The sequence below is a fragment of the Rhipicephalus microplus genome, chromosome 4 (assembly GCF_043290135.1).
Source record: "Rhipicephalus microplus isolate Deutch F79 chromosome 4, USDA_Rmic, whole genome shotgun sequence".
Lineage (NCBI taxonomy): Eukaryota > Metazoa > Arthropoda > Arachnida > Ixodida > Ixodidae > Rhipicephalus > Rhipicephalus microplus.
Window position 1 is genome coordinate 114,735,976 of NC_134703.1, and position 17,204 is coordinate 114,753,179.

Genomic DNA, 17,204 nt, shown 5'->3' on the forward strand with positions numbered 1-17,204 from the left:
TACCTCTTACAATACGGCCGCAGATTTGGCATTTTCGGGTTTGAAGACTGCCTGCCAACCATCGAGCTGATGGAAATGATATTTAAATGGTTCACCATACACAACATAAGAAATACAACCTTCCACGTAGTAAGCCGGGACCAAAACAGGATGCCGTTCAGTTCCCCAGATGATGACAGGTACATTCCATTTATCCCGCTAGGTTTCATATTTTCTACAATAAACTGCTTTATTTTCAGGTTGATATGGCTGGAGCAGGAATTTCTGCCCTTTTTCGCAGCATGGAAAGCCGCGGCACCACATAAGAGGGCATTCATATCTCTTGAAACATACGAAGCTCTCCAACTGACCACAATGTCCACAGTACAGTGCACACAATTTCTCATCCGTTCAGGTTTCCTATACGTGTTGACTGCCAAATTCTCCAGTGACCCTGTCGAAGCACTTTTTTCCACCATCAGACAGCTTCAAGGAAGCAACGATCAGACAGACGCCCGTGCTGCGCTTTCATCACTGCAGAAAGTCCTCGTGATGGGAATGATGCACTCATCACCAAGCGGCAGTACAGAGCAAACAACGTCTCCTCTTGGATCGCCCAGTGCAAGGCAGGCGTCGTGCTCCACAGCAGTAAAGCAAGCCGGACAACCTCTGGAAATGCACTCGCTAGTAAACCAGAATCAAGGGTCGTCAGGCGAGTGCGCGGCATCGACATCTGCTACTATAACCCAGACGATGCGGCCACATCTAGAAGCCCTGCAGACTTGCCGTGGTGCGCTTTTCATATCTCGTTGATTCCGTGTAATGGAATGATTTACATTATTTAAAAATTATTACACACCGTCCAACAATTCCCCACTATACGATATTATGCATATATTATAAACTCTGCGCTGCTTACTGTGTTACATGCAAGCCGCGTGAGGCAGCGTTTGCGTCAGTGCACGATGTAGATGAAAACATGCTTCTCAATCAGTTATACTGTGTATGTATGTAACGATAAGTCCATGGTACAAGCAGGTACTATGGCTTACATTTAAAAATATAACATGCTTTCACCAGGCGCCCACACAACTCGACTAACCGACGTCCCTTTCCCGCAATCGGGGAAGAAATTTTCGGCGGTTTTGAATCGCTGTCATAACTGGCACACAGATGATGGCATGGCTCGTTTGCGTTCGCCTTACTCTCTTGAGATGCTGTCCCTTCCTAATCCCGTCGTCTTTCTCTTGCTTCTTCTCCTAGATTTTTTTTTATTTTTAAACGTTTCTCCCTCAGTTTTTTTTATGTTGTTGTTTATACTATTCTCCGGACTTCTTCCCTCCTGTCGTGACAAGCTATAAATCGACGCGGAAAATGTGTAAATATTATTATACCTTGAAAAAGACGGGGCTCTCCCGACGCAAACGTCGGCTGAATGAACAGTTATCTTGATGATATGTGGGGTTTAACGTTCCAAAACCACCATATTATTATGAGAGACACCGTAGTGAAGGGCTCCAGAAATTTCGACCACCTGGGGTTCTTTAACGTGCGCCCAAATCTGAGAACGCGGGCCTACGGCATTTTCACCTCCATCGAAAGTGCAGCCGCCGAAGCCGGGATTCGGTCCCGCGACCTGCGGGTCAGCAGCCGAGTACCTTAGCCACTAGACCACCGCGGTGGGGCAACAGTTGTTATCTGAAAGCGCATTAACATCCATATATATATATATATATATATATATATATATATATATATATATATATATATATATATATATATATATATATATATATATATATATATATATATACATATATATATATATATATATATATATATATATATATATATTTCTCATATTTTGTATACGGACACGTGTCGGTTTAATCATGCATGCTTATCTATATACTGATAAAATTCTTGCACACTTTTCATTTCTACCTTCCCACAGGTGCCCCACAGCCAGGCATAAGGGCCAGCACGCTTGGCCTTATAGCGGGCTTCCTGGTGAAAGCAGCTGAGGATTGCATTACTTGCGACGACTGCATCGGCAAAATCAAGGCTCCCAGCTCATCTGGACCAGCTACTGCTGTGATATTTAATTTAGACAGGGGAGGGCTTTCATACCCAACGATCTCATTTCTTTCCTTTGTGAGCACTCTAGAAAGGGCCGCGGAAGCATTTGCGCCATTGGCCATTTCCAAAAAGAGGCCGATGGCACTTTTTGTGCAAACTGTGCTACCTGCAGTGGCCTTGAACCCTCTTTTCAGCCATAAAGGCGCTACTAGCGAGCACCGAGAAGCCATGGCGCGGCTAGTGTTGCAAAAATTTAGCCGTCCTTTCTTCTCAAACTACGTGCGGGACAAAACAGCCAAAGAAGGAAAGAGAAAGAGAATAGCCGAAAAGCCAAAATCTCGCAAGATTTTAAAAGTTTAGTTGCATGCCTCCATTGTATCATGTACGCGCCCAGAACCTTGCTAGCACATTTTATTGAACTATGACCCAAATGCACGCAGCTCTGTACGCGTACATATGTTTTTCTTTATTGCAGACACAAGCCGTCACTGTGTGCCAGCAAGTAGGATATTCTTCGAAAGTGCAGAAACTTTGTTTGAAACATCAGCTTTAACTGGCATATTGTGGCACGCATAAGTAAAGCGACAAATGTGTTTTGTTTCATTTTGAAGTGCTGTAACATTGCTCGAATCACACGCATACACTCGCCAAATTCTTTTAGCAGAAACCTTGATATCACTTTGAGGGATCTGCTTTTCATTGACAAACGAGTATAATGGCACATTTTCAGCATGTGTACGCGCCCCAACTGCGGGTGTCGCCCTTGGGCGCTATCAATCAAACATAACCACTAGTACAACAAAGGCGGTACTATTCCGCCCTAAAAATAAGTCTGTTAATGAAAACATACATTTCAAGTATGGCGATACTATTATTGAGTTAGTAAATTGTATAAAAATTCTTGGAGTTACATTTTCGAGCAATATGCTTCGAAACGATCGCATTTACAGTGTGCTGGGTCAGTTATCTCGCGTAGAGGGCACGGTGTACAGTGGCAAAACTGTTCTACTATACAAGGTAAAATTCTTACTTTATAAATGACTGTTCTGTTGGCATCTTGCTTATTGTTTCTTGGTATGAAGGACTACGACTAACACGCGCTTACAAAAACTGTACCTGATGCAAAAGACGTATATTAGAATAATTTTTTACTGGTCGTATGATGCTCGCAGAAGTGAATTGTTTCAACAGGCTGGAATACCACCCCTACATCGTCTCTACGATTTTAAGTTAGCATTGGTGGTCAGGCGTCAATTTCAAGAAAGTCGACATTATTTGTACGACCTCTCGAAACTGCAGCCAAATAATTTGTTCGAAACATGACATAAAGAAACATGGAAAATAAAAACTTCGAGAACAAACTACTCCACAGATAGGTTGTTCTACACAGTTTCTACGTTAATTGATAAATATGTGAAAGCTGGCATAGATTTCTTACTCTGTACCCGAACTCAATTGCACGATATACACATGTATAGTTTTCAAGATTTCTTTGCAGTTGCTACATTGTTATCATGGTTGCTATTTTTATTTTTAGAATTTGAACTTGATATTTTTGTAATTGTTGCTTAGATAACATTGCTAACTGTTTGCCAGTGCTGTCGTGCTAAAGGCGTCTGTGGGCCTATGTCAAGCTGCCTCTTTCGAAGAGCAGCTTTTACCTGCCGCTGTCCTTCATCAAACTATTGATGAAAAATAAAACATTATTATTATTATTATTATTATTATTATTATTATTATTATTATTATTATTATTATTATTATTATTATTATTATTATTATTAACTATGCTCGACAAGATGATGATAATGATGACGATAAAAACTTTATTGGGGTCGCAATGTGTTGCCCTCGATAGGCACATCACTGCCTTTACCATATCGTCTCATCGCACGGACATATAAAATCATAGAAACGCGCATCGGCCAGCGCTCCCCGTTCCAGCAGACAAACTCCCGTAGCGAAATTTGACGCACAATTTTTGTTGTGTAGGTCACAGTAAGAGTTAAAGCTTCAATTCCTGTGTCTCTCCTTGATATGCGTCCGTGGGCGTATGTGCATTATTCTCTTCTATCAATTGACTACAAGTGTAACACCTGTCCAGGGCGAGTGTCCAAGGTAAGTGCTCAACAGGGGCACTGCGTTTCACCTGACGCGTCCTAAACAACCTAAAATCAGTTTGATATTCTATTACCAATGAGTACATTATTAGTCAAAAGCTTTATGAATACTAAATTGAAGTTTTTTTAGGCTGGAATGGCAAAAACAACCATGCAGCAAGACATTTCTACGCAAATATACAGCTTTAGAAGTCAATCAACCAGTATAGCCTAACTACTAAAATGTAACACATAGCACACGTTAGCCTTTTCAGCAAAAAACAATCACACGTATAGGCAGTTTGTCACAGAAGCAGACGCATGGTATCAGTCCGTCGCCCTCCTGCCGGCCGCACAGTAGCAGACGAACAGGTTATAGGTAGCGCCACCTACGGCGAGCGATTGAACGAGAGCGGGGACACGCGCTCCCATAGGAACCCCGCTATCTGAACAGGTCAGGAGTGTAGTAGGTCATGGCTCAGCATATACCCGTAGAGTAATACGGGTAGGGTGGCTAGAATAATACTGGCAATACCACCAAACACCTACCGCAGCAAACGGTGCGTTTGTAACTAAAAGAATAAATAGTATAATACAATAATTACAACAATATATTCTTTGACCGAAAAACAAGCAATATTCAAAAATAATCATTAGTTTATGGCACAGGAGCACAAAAATTGTGTTCGACCAAATTAGAGAGCTATGGTTCAACTAAGCTTCCTGTTTTAGTGTGTTTACTAGCGCTATTGGTTTGCAGCGGCAATCAGACGAACTATTTTAGGTAACATTATTGTTATAAAAAAACTAACTATATTTTTTGTAAACATTGTCACTGTACTAATATATATCGTAAATATGTTTAAAAATATGTGTCAAATTTAAAGTTGATTGTTTTGTGGGCTTGATTTGGCCATGCTAACTCGTGTTATGGTGTTTGTTGTCGTGAGCTAGCTCCACGGCTAGCTCTGTGCAAGGCGTTGCTCTGTGCGTGTACTGAAGCGGGTGCTACGGAGTTTCATTTGTATGAAACTCTATGCTAAGAAGTGTGTGCGCAGTGTCAAGCTTCAGTGCGACACGATCGACTGTCAGCAATAGTTGCCCAGCATTACGCATGGCTTGCAGTGATGCCGCCGGCGACGAAATTGCGAACGCTTTCCTCGCCATCGAACGGAAGCAAAGCGAACTGCTCTCGCACATTCCGTACAGCTCCAAAGTTTCCCACGTGTACAATCCCCTGGAATACGCCCGCGAAACGCACGAGTGCTACGTGCGTAAATACTGCAGGACCAGAAAGACAGTGCTGTTTCTTGGCATGAACCCTGGCCCCTTCGGCATGGCCCAGAACGGGGTGCAGTTTTTCTTTTTTTCTGCCTGTACTTGTTCGTTACCCCGCCTAATAGTGTTCGAAATCATCAGTGCGCGCAGTACATCCGCTAATGATAATCGTTTAAAGCTGTCAGTACTTTACCTGAGGACCGTGATAAGAGGTGTTAGTAAGCGTACTTGACGTAAGCAGTGTAATCGTAGTGCTTTCGCTGTATGCGTCTTTTAATCTGCTAAAGCAAGAATTAGTGTGCGTCACGCTGAAATGAACAGTCTTGTGAACCGTTAGCTCTAGGAGCTCCAGTTTTGTTACCGAAATTCGCTGGTAGACGTTGAGATAACCAACTTATGGCGTCGATCAGATGTAGTTAAGTTAATATGGCACCAGTATGCATTGCAACAGTGTGGAATCAAAATAGGAAATAGGGGCCCCAGCCTCTGCTTAAGGGGAACAAGTGTGACGGCTTACAGGTGCAAGAATCACCCGGCTGCACATGCCTGTGCATGTGGCAGTATGTTGCAGTTAATAAGCATATGCTTATTAACTATTTGATGAAGTTGCCAACATTTGCAACTTTATCAAAATGAGCCAGGGCATCTTTAGCAACTGCCACATCTGTGTATTTATAACGTTGTAAGTGCTCCGTTTCTTAATGTGCCTTTTCTTAACTAGCTGCATAAGAACTTTACCACTAATAAAATTGCGGGTAGGTTTTCTGACATAGAATTTTTTTTTTTTATAAGCTCTACTATGGCATCTACCTCAAAGCAACAAGTTGGGAGGTCGTGTTGTCATTTACTTTTTTGTGTTGTAAATGTGACATTTCATAATCACATTAATTGCAGCATACATAGTATTATGCAATTCGTACCTATTTTCACACAAAGGACACACTCGGAATTTATCATTGTTGAAGGGGATGCAAGTGAATACAGTTTGGTGCTAGTGTCTGTGGGAGCTGCAACACATGGCGCTTCAATGAGCATGAGATTTATGGGTAATACATGGATTGATGATGATGATTTGTGGGGTTTAACGTCCCATAACCACCATTTGATTATGAGAGACGCCGTAGTGGAGGGCTCCGGAAATTTTGACCACCTGGGGTTCTTTAACGTGCACCCAAATCTGAGTACACGGGCCTACAACATTTCCGCCTCCATCGGAAATGCAGCCGCCGCAGCCGGGAATCGAACTCGCGACCTGCGGGTGAGCAGCCGAGTACCTTAGCCACTAGACCACCGCAGCGGGGCTAATACATGGATTGGCCTAACCTTTGTACGTACTTGATATTTCTTCTGGCTTCGCGTGGTTGCCAAGAACAACTGCCTAGTGTTCGGCAGTTACGCTTCACCTTTTAGAATCACCATTTCAAATCAGCTCACGATGTTCCGAACGGTTTGTTCGTTGTTTCATTCCAAACAAAACCAAAACACAGCAATGAACGAAGCTGCATGTGCGTTTGTTGCCCGCAAGCACGAACCCATAAGTATAACCCATAATTTTTCATGGTCGCAGAACAATCGCAGAGCCAGAGCCCTCTCTATTTACGCGTAGGAAACTCTATGTGCAAGTGTACATTCTAAAGTGATTCACCTTGGCCCCACTGGCAAGAACTTGCACACATCATTAATAATGCAAAATCTTGCACTCACATGAAACATTTTTACTATGTATCACTGCAGAACACGCAACTCTGGACAGAAACCATCGACCAAAAATAAGACCTCATCTCTCATACAACAGCACAGAAAACATTACAATGAGTTTTCTATGTTGCAAAATATGAAGAGACATAACGAAGTGCCTAAAGAGCTATACTGATAAAGCAAAAGTTTATGTGAAGATTTCATGTAGTAGTTGAAAAACACAGTATGCACATTAATTAAAGAGAAAATGCACAAGTAGACCTTGCGAAGGTTCAGTCCCTGACTGCAGCAAGTTGTCTTTTTGACCACCTCATTCAGATATTTATCACAAATGTTACAGCTTACAACACACTGAAAACAATCCATTTACTGCAAGTTCCCATTAAGGTTTTCTCAAGCAAGGAAATGAGTCCTCAAAAATTAGCAGAACGACTACCACGACTGGCTGGCTAGCTTGAAAATAAAAGAACATCTCGTGACAAGGAGCAGAAAGAGGCATTCGCATGACAGCGACTGTGTGATGAACTTAAATTGTCGTTGAACCAGTATGAATTTTCATCATTGATTCTGTCTTCATGTGCACCAACCACTCGCAGAGTTGATTGTGTTATATCAGCATTTACAGCTAACGCACGAGCATTGCTTTTTTTTTTTTCGCAGGTGCCATTTGGTGATACTGCGCACGTCGTTGGTTGGCTGGGGATCCAAGGCCACGTAGCCAAGCCAAAGCATGAGCATCCTCGAAGGCCCGTGTTGGGCCTTGGCTGCACCAGAAGTGAGGCAGGTAGTCCTTCCTCAGAACAAAGTTGAACTTGTTGGTAAGTATTCATCGTGAAAGAGCCTGCAACCATGGACACTAGAACTAAACACAAATGCCAGCATTTGTATTGGCTTGTTCTACTGTGTCTGGGTTTACACACCCATCATCTTTCATGATGAATAGTTCTGCATATCAAGAGCGAAGGACTCTCTGGTCGCAGGCAAATGCCAGAACTTGGGGAATGTGGGGAACCACTTAAGCATCCATAACAGTTGCAAGGCCATCATCAGGGATGATAGTGCAGTGGTGCTTCCAGTAATGAATGTAAAGCTTTCACTTGGCCTGATAGCACAGCTGTCTCTCATAGGGGATGGTGTGGAACAACAGGAAAGGCTGCTTCTTGCATAGCATTCATTCGAAACTAGTGACGCAAGTGGCGAGTGCCTACTCCGAAGGAAGACCCTCTGCCTGGACAATTTACACCATCATGGCCTTAATGGCCGGAGATTGCTTCCAGTACTGTGATCGTCTTGGTCACTGCAGACTTTCCCAGCAAGTGAAAATTTGATTATGAGGTGTAGTGCATGAGCATACATAGTGGTGAAAAAGCCTTTCATGTCTGGTTTATTGTTTTTTTGTCCCGAACCCCGAAATTCCAACTCCACGCTGTCATTTGCTTCAATATTAGCCCAGTCATTCATGTGTTCGCAGGCTCAGCTACTTTTTCCTGCACCTCCGCCAAGTGAATGCCTTCAGATTAGCCAACACCGCAAGCAACTTTTGATAATCATGCTTGGCTTCATGCAGCGCCGAAACTTTTTATATTCTACTCACTATCTATTACGAATAATGCTGTTGTCCATCAAGGTCTAAATTATATTTCCTTTCAATTCCTAAAAGCACGTAAGCTTGGGTGAGTTTTCAAGACATTATTGAAAAGCTCTGCAGTGCTGGAAAATGAGGACAGAAAGAAAAAGAAAAAAGCACAGTTTCAATAAAAGCTAAGTCAACACCAACACAATTTCCGCGAACAGTGTCGGACTGGAACAAGTTATGCAAACCTCATTCATTGTAACGTATGTGTAACGTATTGTAAAGTATGAGGTATGCAATGTATTGTCGTTGTTTGGCGTAAGTTACTACTTGTATTGTGGAACATAGTGTAATGTAGTGTTGTAGAACCGGGTGTGTTGTTGCTTTGCATATTGAAGTTTATTGTAGAGTATAGAGCGAAGCGTGATGTTGTTACATAACGAAGTGTATTGTAGCGTGTAAAACAGTGTGTTTTTTCGTATGATGTACGTCATTACGCCTGTGGTATGCGTGACGTGCCCTTCCTGCTTGGACCACTTAGTGTCTGCAGTATGTATTAAATAAATAAATAAGTATAGGTTAAGCAAGCAGAGTGGGTGTATTGCATGGAGCCGTTTTCAATTGCAGACTTCACCAGTGCATCGCGTGAGAATTGCTGCTCGTAGGAATTGAAATTTCAAGGTGTTTTCTGTAAGCAGTAGCATAAACATTATGCCTAGATATGAATTTCCTTGGAATTATGACTAAACTGCGAGGCTCTTAATTTTGTGAACCTATTAGTGAGCAACGGAAAACAGCGAGCATAGAAGATGCCGCAGCTGTGGAGGTACTGTCACGACTTAGTGCGGGTGATGAAATGCTGGCAGACACGTATGTGTGCTCGGGGAGGGTGAAGAAACATCACATAGGAAGGGGGCCACAGTCTGCCCCATACTAAGATAGCCCCTGCCTGAAGTGAGCACCCCCGAGCACACCTACAGCCAGGCACATTGTATAGATTAGTTATTGTTATCGTGATGACACAATACATTAAAAAAACAGTGCAATGCTCTTGTAATGTCTTGCAATATGCATGGCACAGGTGAGCGGCCATCGCTTCTGGGGCCTTCTTCGGGAGATCACTGCTGGCGGGGAGCTGCTTCGAGGTCCCTGGTTTGTGCACAACTACTGTCCCCTCGCGTTCCTGCTACCATCCGGTGCCAACCTGACACCTAACAAGCTACCCCTCGAAGCGCGCCAGCATCTTCAGGCACGACATGCAGTTTATACTTGCTGTACAAGTCTTTTTGACGCAGTGGTAGTCCAATAGCTGAAGCCACTGCAACGAACAGAGGAGGTTTTAGCCAACATTTTTAGCTGTGGCAGATGAATTCTCGTAATGATTAACTACAAAAACTAGTGACAACTCATCCAGTGGGTGCATGGACAGGCAAGAACCAAGGGGCTCATGAATTGAGGGCTTTGCCCTAAGGAAATGTCTATAGCTAAAAAATTCTCTCTCTTCTCGTAGTCCTGGTCTACTTGTCCAAGGCTTTCATTAAATGAAACGCCGTCGTTCACTAAATGTGATGGTCTTTCATTTTTACACAAGTCGCACTCCCTCATTGTGCATGCTTGACGAAACCTTTCGCACATTCACCTGAAGCGTATTTTGCAGGCTATATGTGACGCAGCCCTATTGTCAGTCTTGAAGCTGCTGAGACCAGAGGCCATCGTGGGCATAGGATGCTATGCTAGGGACAGAGCCCTGTCAGCAATTTCTGTAAGCTGCTTTGAGCCCCCTCGTGTGCTCTGCCTCACCCACCCAAGCCCTGCCAGCCCAAAGGCCAACCGTGGCTGGCATACACTCGCAATTTCGGAGCTGCAGTCCTTTGGACTAATCTCGCCCGATGTTGCAAACAGGGCCAGTGCAGAACTCTGTCCCGCTTCGAAAACTACTGAGTAAACCTGTTAAGACTTCACTGATATCCTTCAACTGTCAAGTGGTGCAAATGTGCAACATACCAATAAAAAAAATCTTGAGCAAGCAAGTCATGAAAAGTCTCTCCCTTAATGCCAGCTGCCAAACACTCACGGGAAACGTAGTTTTCAGCTTGAAAATCTGGTGCAAATTTCAAGGTATTCCATGCTAGAACCAAGTGATGGTAGAGTGCTTAATGACAGCTTAATCTTGTATGGATAATTTTTTTATTCGTGTGTAGCCATCTAGGAGGCGGCACATGACACGTTACGTAGTGCTGAAGAACATTTATGGTTGCAAGGTCCTGTGGCATGTCTGGAGTCGCAACATACCTAAACATATGCATTAAAGTTGCACTTTTCATAATGCGACTGCAGAATCACGGGTTACCATTATACACTGGAAAATTGAAACAATTGTTTGTTTTGGTGGTGTCACAAATTAGACATTGAAGGGAATTATGTGCACGCGGCGAACTCCGCACAGTCTACCACATCCTTGCTGGCCTACGCAGGTATGGACTCTGAAAGGGGAGGGGGTAGTACAACTTGTACAGTGTCCTTGATAAAGCAGTCCTGCAAGATTCCACAGCAACCAGCTCTACATGTCCTTTATTCTCCTCTCCCTTGCAGTGCACCTCAAGACCTTGAGCACTCTCCCAACAAGCAGCTTACTTTTGTGCTCAAAAGCAGTGAATTCTGGCCACCTCCCACAGATGCCACTGTAACTTACTTTTTTTTTTTTTACACTTGTCTGCCAATAGTTGGTGTGGGTGTCTAATTTCTTATAGTCAATTTTTATGCTACTTGCAGCACACACATTCGACAGTTTCCGGACCTACTTAAAAAAAAGTGGTACAGCCCATCCAAATTTAACACTCTGATGATAATTGCCCATCAGTGAGCCATTAATTTTTTGAAGGTGCAAAATGTGTGAATACTGCATATGAAACTATAGAACAAGAACCTACATAGTATGTCCATCATTGTGTCCCCCCTCTATTTGAACAAAAACTGCTTTAGACACCACAGTGCATTGGGCAGGTGTAACATTTCATGCCACAATGTGCAGCCCAGAAAGGCAGAGTTACCAATAGTAGCCCAGTGCAACAGATTGTTCACACATATCTGCCTGCCAACTTCCCTCAAGCTGCACAAATGCCAAGTTACCCCATCTTCCTAGGAATGACAGCTTCGAAAAGGCTAAGCTTTTGATCAAACTTTGCAGAACGTTCACACATCAGTTCAGCTTACAAGTCATTGAAGTTAGGCCTCAGCCAGCATTTTTTTTTGAACCTTTACCCACCAAGGAGCTTCTCAAACACGTGCTTTGACCAGTGGTTCTGGAATGCAGCCACAGAACCTTTTATTAGATTGTACAAATGCAGAGTGTTGTGCATTTTACGGTCCGGTAGAGCGGGCCTGCTGGGCATCTACAGGAGGTTCCAGCTCCTGCAAACAAATCTAAGAAGAAAAAAAACTTATGCGACGGAGAGAAATTATTTTGTGCACAAGTATGCCAGTCTCAAAGTTGACTCAACAGATCTGAATTGACAGTTACATAGTCCAAATGTTACACTGCTTAATAAAGGGACAACAAAAAGAAACGAGCAAATATTCAGACAGACAAACCACACTTTCAGAACATGTTGCACTACCATACGTTCATTATTAGTGGAGAAGATCAAGGTTGAAACTTCATTTTTAAACCAAATCTATGGCTGGCAAAATTCAAAGTGTACTTTTGGTGTTTACGGCATTGGCACAATGAAATTTACTCTGTCATATGTCAAGTCAAAAGTGCCCACAGATTTACAATTAGCAGCTGCGCAGTAGCCAGTACTTTGTCAAAATTTCTCGCATCATGGTATTTGGTGCAAGTGTCGCAGGGTGGCATCTCCACCAGCTCTGTTTTATCGAGTTTGCTCGCCAAGCAAGCATTCCGAGATGTCGGGATAGTGAAATTCTTTACCATCATGCATAAAATATTCGCTCCTCAATGTAGGCTTTTGGCTCAACATATATCGAAGAACTCTCTGCATCTGTGGGCATACCTTCATAAGATGCGACATACATGATTGCCTGTGCAACAAAGCAATGCAGTGTAAAATGCTAATTGAAGAAATACCGACATCGCATTTTTAATTTATGTATTCACATGTACCCCAACCAGGAAAAACTGAGCAGAACGCTTACCTTTTGCCAGCTCCATCAGCAACTTGTGCACTGCATGTCCACATCAAGGCCAGCAGCTTGTTGAAACTGAGGGCAAAGCAAAATAATTACTTCCAAGTTCAGAGCAGCCCATAACTAGATGGACTCATTTTTCTTTTCATACTGTGGAAGTAAAGTTTGAACCAAGCAAATTGGCTCAAATACTGGACACCAGTCCTTAACCATTTCCGGTCCACTACTTGCCAATTCTCAGGGGGACCAGGTTTGGAGGGAAGGACTGCTAGATACAATTCCTGGGCAGACATTCTGTAGCATTGCACATCACTCCAAGACATCAGCGAAAGCTGATGGCGCCATTCGAATGCGGCCAAAATGACCAGACAGCAGTGGAGGAATGGTTGGCCGACCGGAAAGGGTTACCCTGCCCTTGCATGCAGCAGCCCCAGTATGTAAAGAAACCTGTGCTTACCTACGTAATGGCCTTCCTGCAGCTGACTTCCTCTCAGCTACGCTATCCACGCCTGTCTACCACCTAGACAGAAGCGAGCTCCAGTCCTTGGCCAGCTCCGGCAGCCATGCCTAGCTCTTTACGGGATAGACCGACTAAGGCTCAGGGTAGACAAAACAACACGACTCTCGCTTGTGCACTAGATGCTGTGTCTTACAACACTAGCCTTTATTGACCCAGAGACTTGAATTACAAGACAACATCTACAGGAGCAACGGGTGCTTCCTCTGGCTAGAGAGCGCTGTTGCGTTTTAGGGGACCACAGACAAGATGCGAGAGAGATACAATGGTATAGACACAAAGGCGCGTATATGTGATGAGGACGGGGTTGAATGTGATGTGCTGCAGCTGGCTGTTCTTCCTCGAGGACACTCACTGCCTGAGCTGCTGCTGGCACAGCTCCAGACCTGGGCTAGCCGGTTGCCTAGCTAGCTCGGACCAAGCTGCACTGCCTAGCCCTGGCTGCTCTGCCCTCTCAAAGCTTTCCTGCCACCCTGCGGGTCGGAAACATAACCAGTCACTCCCAAGCCCACAACTCGTAGCCGCTTGTGCATACTTACCCCCAGTTAAAAACATGATGAGTGAATGTTTATCTCCGGTAGCCACCTGCGCTGCCATTACCTGGAAACGAACAAAAAAAAACCCTGTAAGTCCAAATATCCACACCCGTGAAAGAAAATGCGAATCTTAGCAAGTGCACTTGCTAAGATTCACTAGCAATATTGGCCTATGTAGCTACATAAACGTGAAAAAAAAAATTATTTTGACATAACGGATTTCTGGGCTCAATGGTGCATCTGGATTAATTCAAATTTAGTTGTCCTTCCTGCATACAAAACACTTGACCCAATAGCACAACAGGCTCATCACCAAGAATGAACAAAACGTACCATACGGGCCAGAGCCACGCTGCGAGTAGCCTCCTGGTCCTCCACGCATTGGTCCCCCACCGTAGCTGTTGCCGTAGCCGGAGCCAAAGTCTCCGCCACCGCCACCTCCCCAGCCACCCTGGCTGAAGCTGTCTCCATAGCCTCCTCCGCCACCTTGGCTCCAGCCTCCACCGCCGTAGCCACCACTACCACCACCGTAGCCGCCTCCGCCGGAGCCATATCCACCGCCGCCGTAGCCGCCGCCACCATATCCGCCACCGCCGTAGCCACCTTCCCAGCCGTCACCACGACCTCCGCGGCCACCACGGAATGCAGGCCGCTTGTCTTTCTTGAGGTTTTCCATCTCTTGCTTAGAAAGTGCTTTCTTCACTTCTGTCCTCTTTCCTTTCAGCATGTGGTGGCGCTTCACTAAAAGAGAATATAATTTCAATGTAAGTGAGAGCGTGCAAAACCGATTGCAAAATAAAAAAAAAAGAACACTAGAGGCAATCACAAGTGCAGGAAAGTGGGGGAACTCACGGACAATCTTGTCCACTGGGTCGTAGTCATCGTACTCAACAAAGGCGAAACCACGCTTGCGGCCAGTATCCTTCTCGGTGACCAAGTTGACGGACAGGATGTTGCCGAACTGTGAAAAATAGTCTCTAAGGTCGGACTCGTCAACGTCATCTTTGAGACCACCGACAAAGACTTTCTTGACTGTGGCCTGTGCCTCCGGTCGGCCGGCTTCCTCACGGGGAACAGCCCGCTTTGGTTCCACCTCTCTGCCATCGACCTGCATATGGAATCAAGAGTCATGGTGCAACTGCACATAAGACACCCATCCGCACGGTTCGTACAGGTTTCAAAGGAGAAAAGACAATAGCAGGAAATGATTCACTGCATTACGAGGACAATGAGGCAGTACATAGGTACAAATTTTTTTACGGATGTCAGTAGGAAAATGGTGTAAAACATTTTACTATTATTGGTGGGCCATTCATCTTCAAAGTGCATATTACAAGTTTTTTCTCCTATGTAGGGCTTGTAATTGGTCACCTTGTAAGAAAAAAATTCCACACTTAGCAGATGTTTACACATGCCGCAATGTTCAGTCATTGACACAACGTGTACAGTGAACGCTGCTTAACGAGTTTGCTGAATGGGTATAATAAAGATTGGCACGGTTTGTTGGCCACATTTCATAACTCGAACAAAAGAAAGTTCAGTAATGAAAACTTTCGATAAATATGTCAACGAGCATTAAAAAAAATTCCAAGGTTGTTTTTTGTAAGGACGTGTTCGAAGTTCAAGGGTTTTAAGGGCCTTGATAACAGACAATTTGCACACGAGTCGGGGACCTGTGCACACACTCCATCAAGTTCTTTAGGCTATATATCTGCCAGGGTGGGAAAGCACACCTTAATGCAAATTACAGACCAAGTGTAAAAAAATGCATGTTCAAACAAATCGATTAGACCTCTCCATAATAGGTTACGAAAAAAATTGCCCGGCTTTAATTTTCGCGCCATTGATCCGACTGCAAAATGAAATCTGGGCCACAGTGGCTTAAACATTGCTACGTTGTGTCCCTGCTTATAGAGGTTAATCCAGTTGAATTTTACCATTTGGGAACGCTATAGGCTTTAATTACTTTCCAAGAATATCGCGTACATAGAACAGTGCGGACGCCGACAAATGGGCGGAAAAATTAAAGGCGCCGCGAACCTTGTGAGGTCGCGCCGCTTGCGCATCGTCAACCATGTGCGCGCGACGGAAGGTGATAAAGCCGAAGCCACGGCTCTTTTTCGTGCTGGGGTCTCGCATGACGACGCAGTCCACGACTTCGCCCCATTGTTCGAAGTGGCCTTTAAGGCTCTCCTCCGTGGTCTTGTAGTCGAGGCCGCCAATGAACAGCTTGCGGAACTGTTCCGGTTCACTCTCGTTCTGAAAAGAGAACAAAGCGAAATCTGTAAAATGGAACCGGCATCAAAAGCCGCCGCGATTGAGTAAGCAACGGACGCGGAGGCTACGGACCGGTATTCGTCGGCCAGAACATTCAAACTTCATTCGCGAGTAATTCGATGCAAACGAAAATCATTTGGGGGCGGACGAATGCGACAAGCAAGCGCCCAAAATGGCTGACGTGGCGTACTTGTCGGCCCACCGGCGGCATCGGTCGTGTGCGCGTCTTCCAGCACCCGCACCGGCTTTAAGCCTACTCCAAACAAAGAAAGGATGACCAAACAGTCAATATTACTGAAACACATGGAACCAAACCATGACCGCTAGTTAATCACACAGTTGGGCTAATTCCCGCACACATTTGCCTTGTAACCCACAGGCAACGGGTACGGCAGGGCTTCGGAAATCAGTTTTCAAGGAAATTGAACACCCGCCATGTTGTACTGTTGAAGTAGGCTTAGCTTACCGGCGTGGGCACTTTCAAGCGAACGCAGTGTCAGTGCGATTTTACATTTGCTTGCCCTGCGTCGGATGGTTTACCTACACGACACAGAAACTGAGAAGTTGCAGTTCTCCCAGCGAGAACGAACAGATTTGCGAATCTCGGCGCAAAACGGCAGCCGGCATGGGGAAGGTAGGCATGGCAACACCTACTACGCCTCAATTCAGATGCCACAAAATCGAAGGCTTGAGAGCTAAAAACGGCCGGAGTTCTCAAATAAATGGAATCGCCAATACACGGACCACACCAAAATCGTTAGTACTCACATCTTGAGCACCCATCTCCGCTTGCCGGTTCAGAACTTGCGAGAGCTACAGTACAACGCTGCCGATTACCGCCAGCGCCCGGTCAGAATGCCACGACTGCGGGGACTGGCGAATGAGCGCATAATATGAGCAAACGTCATCAGTAATACTTTTAACCATAAAAATTATGTTTCGTTTTAAAATTACAACAAAAATAATGTATAAAATAAATTATTATTTTCTATTATAATGAAAAAGTTTTGATCACAAATATT

The 17,204-nt window shown here is 44.4% G+C and overlaps 2 protein-coding genes across 4 annotated transcripts; one reads left to right on the forward strand and one right to left on the reverse strand.

The window, feature by feature from the left end:
• The first annotated feature begins 5,081 nt into the window (after positions 1 to 5,081).
• Positions 5,082 to 10,736, forward strand: LOC119172302 (Single-strand-selective monofunctional uracil-DNA glycosylase). 2 transcript variants are annotated; one of them, XM_037423357.2, is made up of 4 exons: positions 5,082 to 5,508; positions 7,794 to 7,913; positions 9,788 to 9,955; positions 10,364 to 10,736. In XM_037423357.2, exons 1-4 carry the CDS (start codon positions 5,194 to 5,196, stop codon positions 10,649 to 10,651), a joined length of 891 nt encoding a protein of 296 aa, XP_037279254.2. In that variant the 5' UTR covers positions 5,082 to 5,193; the 3' UTR covers positions 10,652 to 10,736. The 2 variants fall into 2 exon arrangements, 1 of the variants encoding a protein (XP_037279254.2); XR_005109938.2 differs by lacking the exons at positions 5,082 to 5,508; positions 10,364 to 10,736 and having other exon boundaries at positions 7,815 to 7,951; positions 9,788 to 9,925.
• A 1,258-nt stretch (positions 10,737 to 11,994) lies between these two features.
• On the reverse strand, positions 11,995 to 17,105 carry LOC119172301 (heterogeneous nuclear ribonucleoprotein 87F). 2 transcript variants are annotated; one of them, XR_012894949.1, is made up of 7 exons: positions 16,951 to 17,105; positions 15,946 to 16,164; positions 14,758 to 15,013; positions 14,239 to 14,646; positions 13,909 to 13,969; positions 12,862 to 12,927; positions 11,995 to 12,129 (listed from the first exon to the last, which is right to left on the reverse strand). XR_012894949.1 is itself a non-coding variant. In XM_037423356.2 (6 exons), the coding sequence occupies exons 1-5, from the start codon at positions 16,963 to 16,965 to the stop codon at positions 13,938 to 13,940; spliced, it is 930 nt and encodes a 309-aa protein (XP_037279253.1). In that variant the 5' UTR covers positions 16,966 to 17,105; the 3' UTR covers positions 13,481 to 13,842; positions 13,909 to 13,937. The 2 variants fall into 2 exon arrangements, 1 of the variants encoding a protein (XP_037279253.1); XM_037423356.2 differs by lacking the exons at positions 11,995 to 12,129; positions 12,862 to 12,927 and adding an exon at positions 13,481 to 13,842.
• Between the last annotated feature and the right edge of the window lie 99 nt (positions 17,106 to 17,204).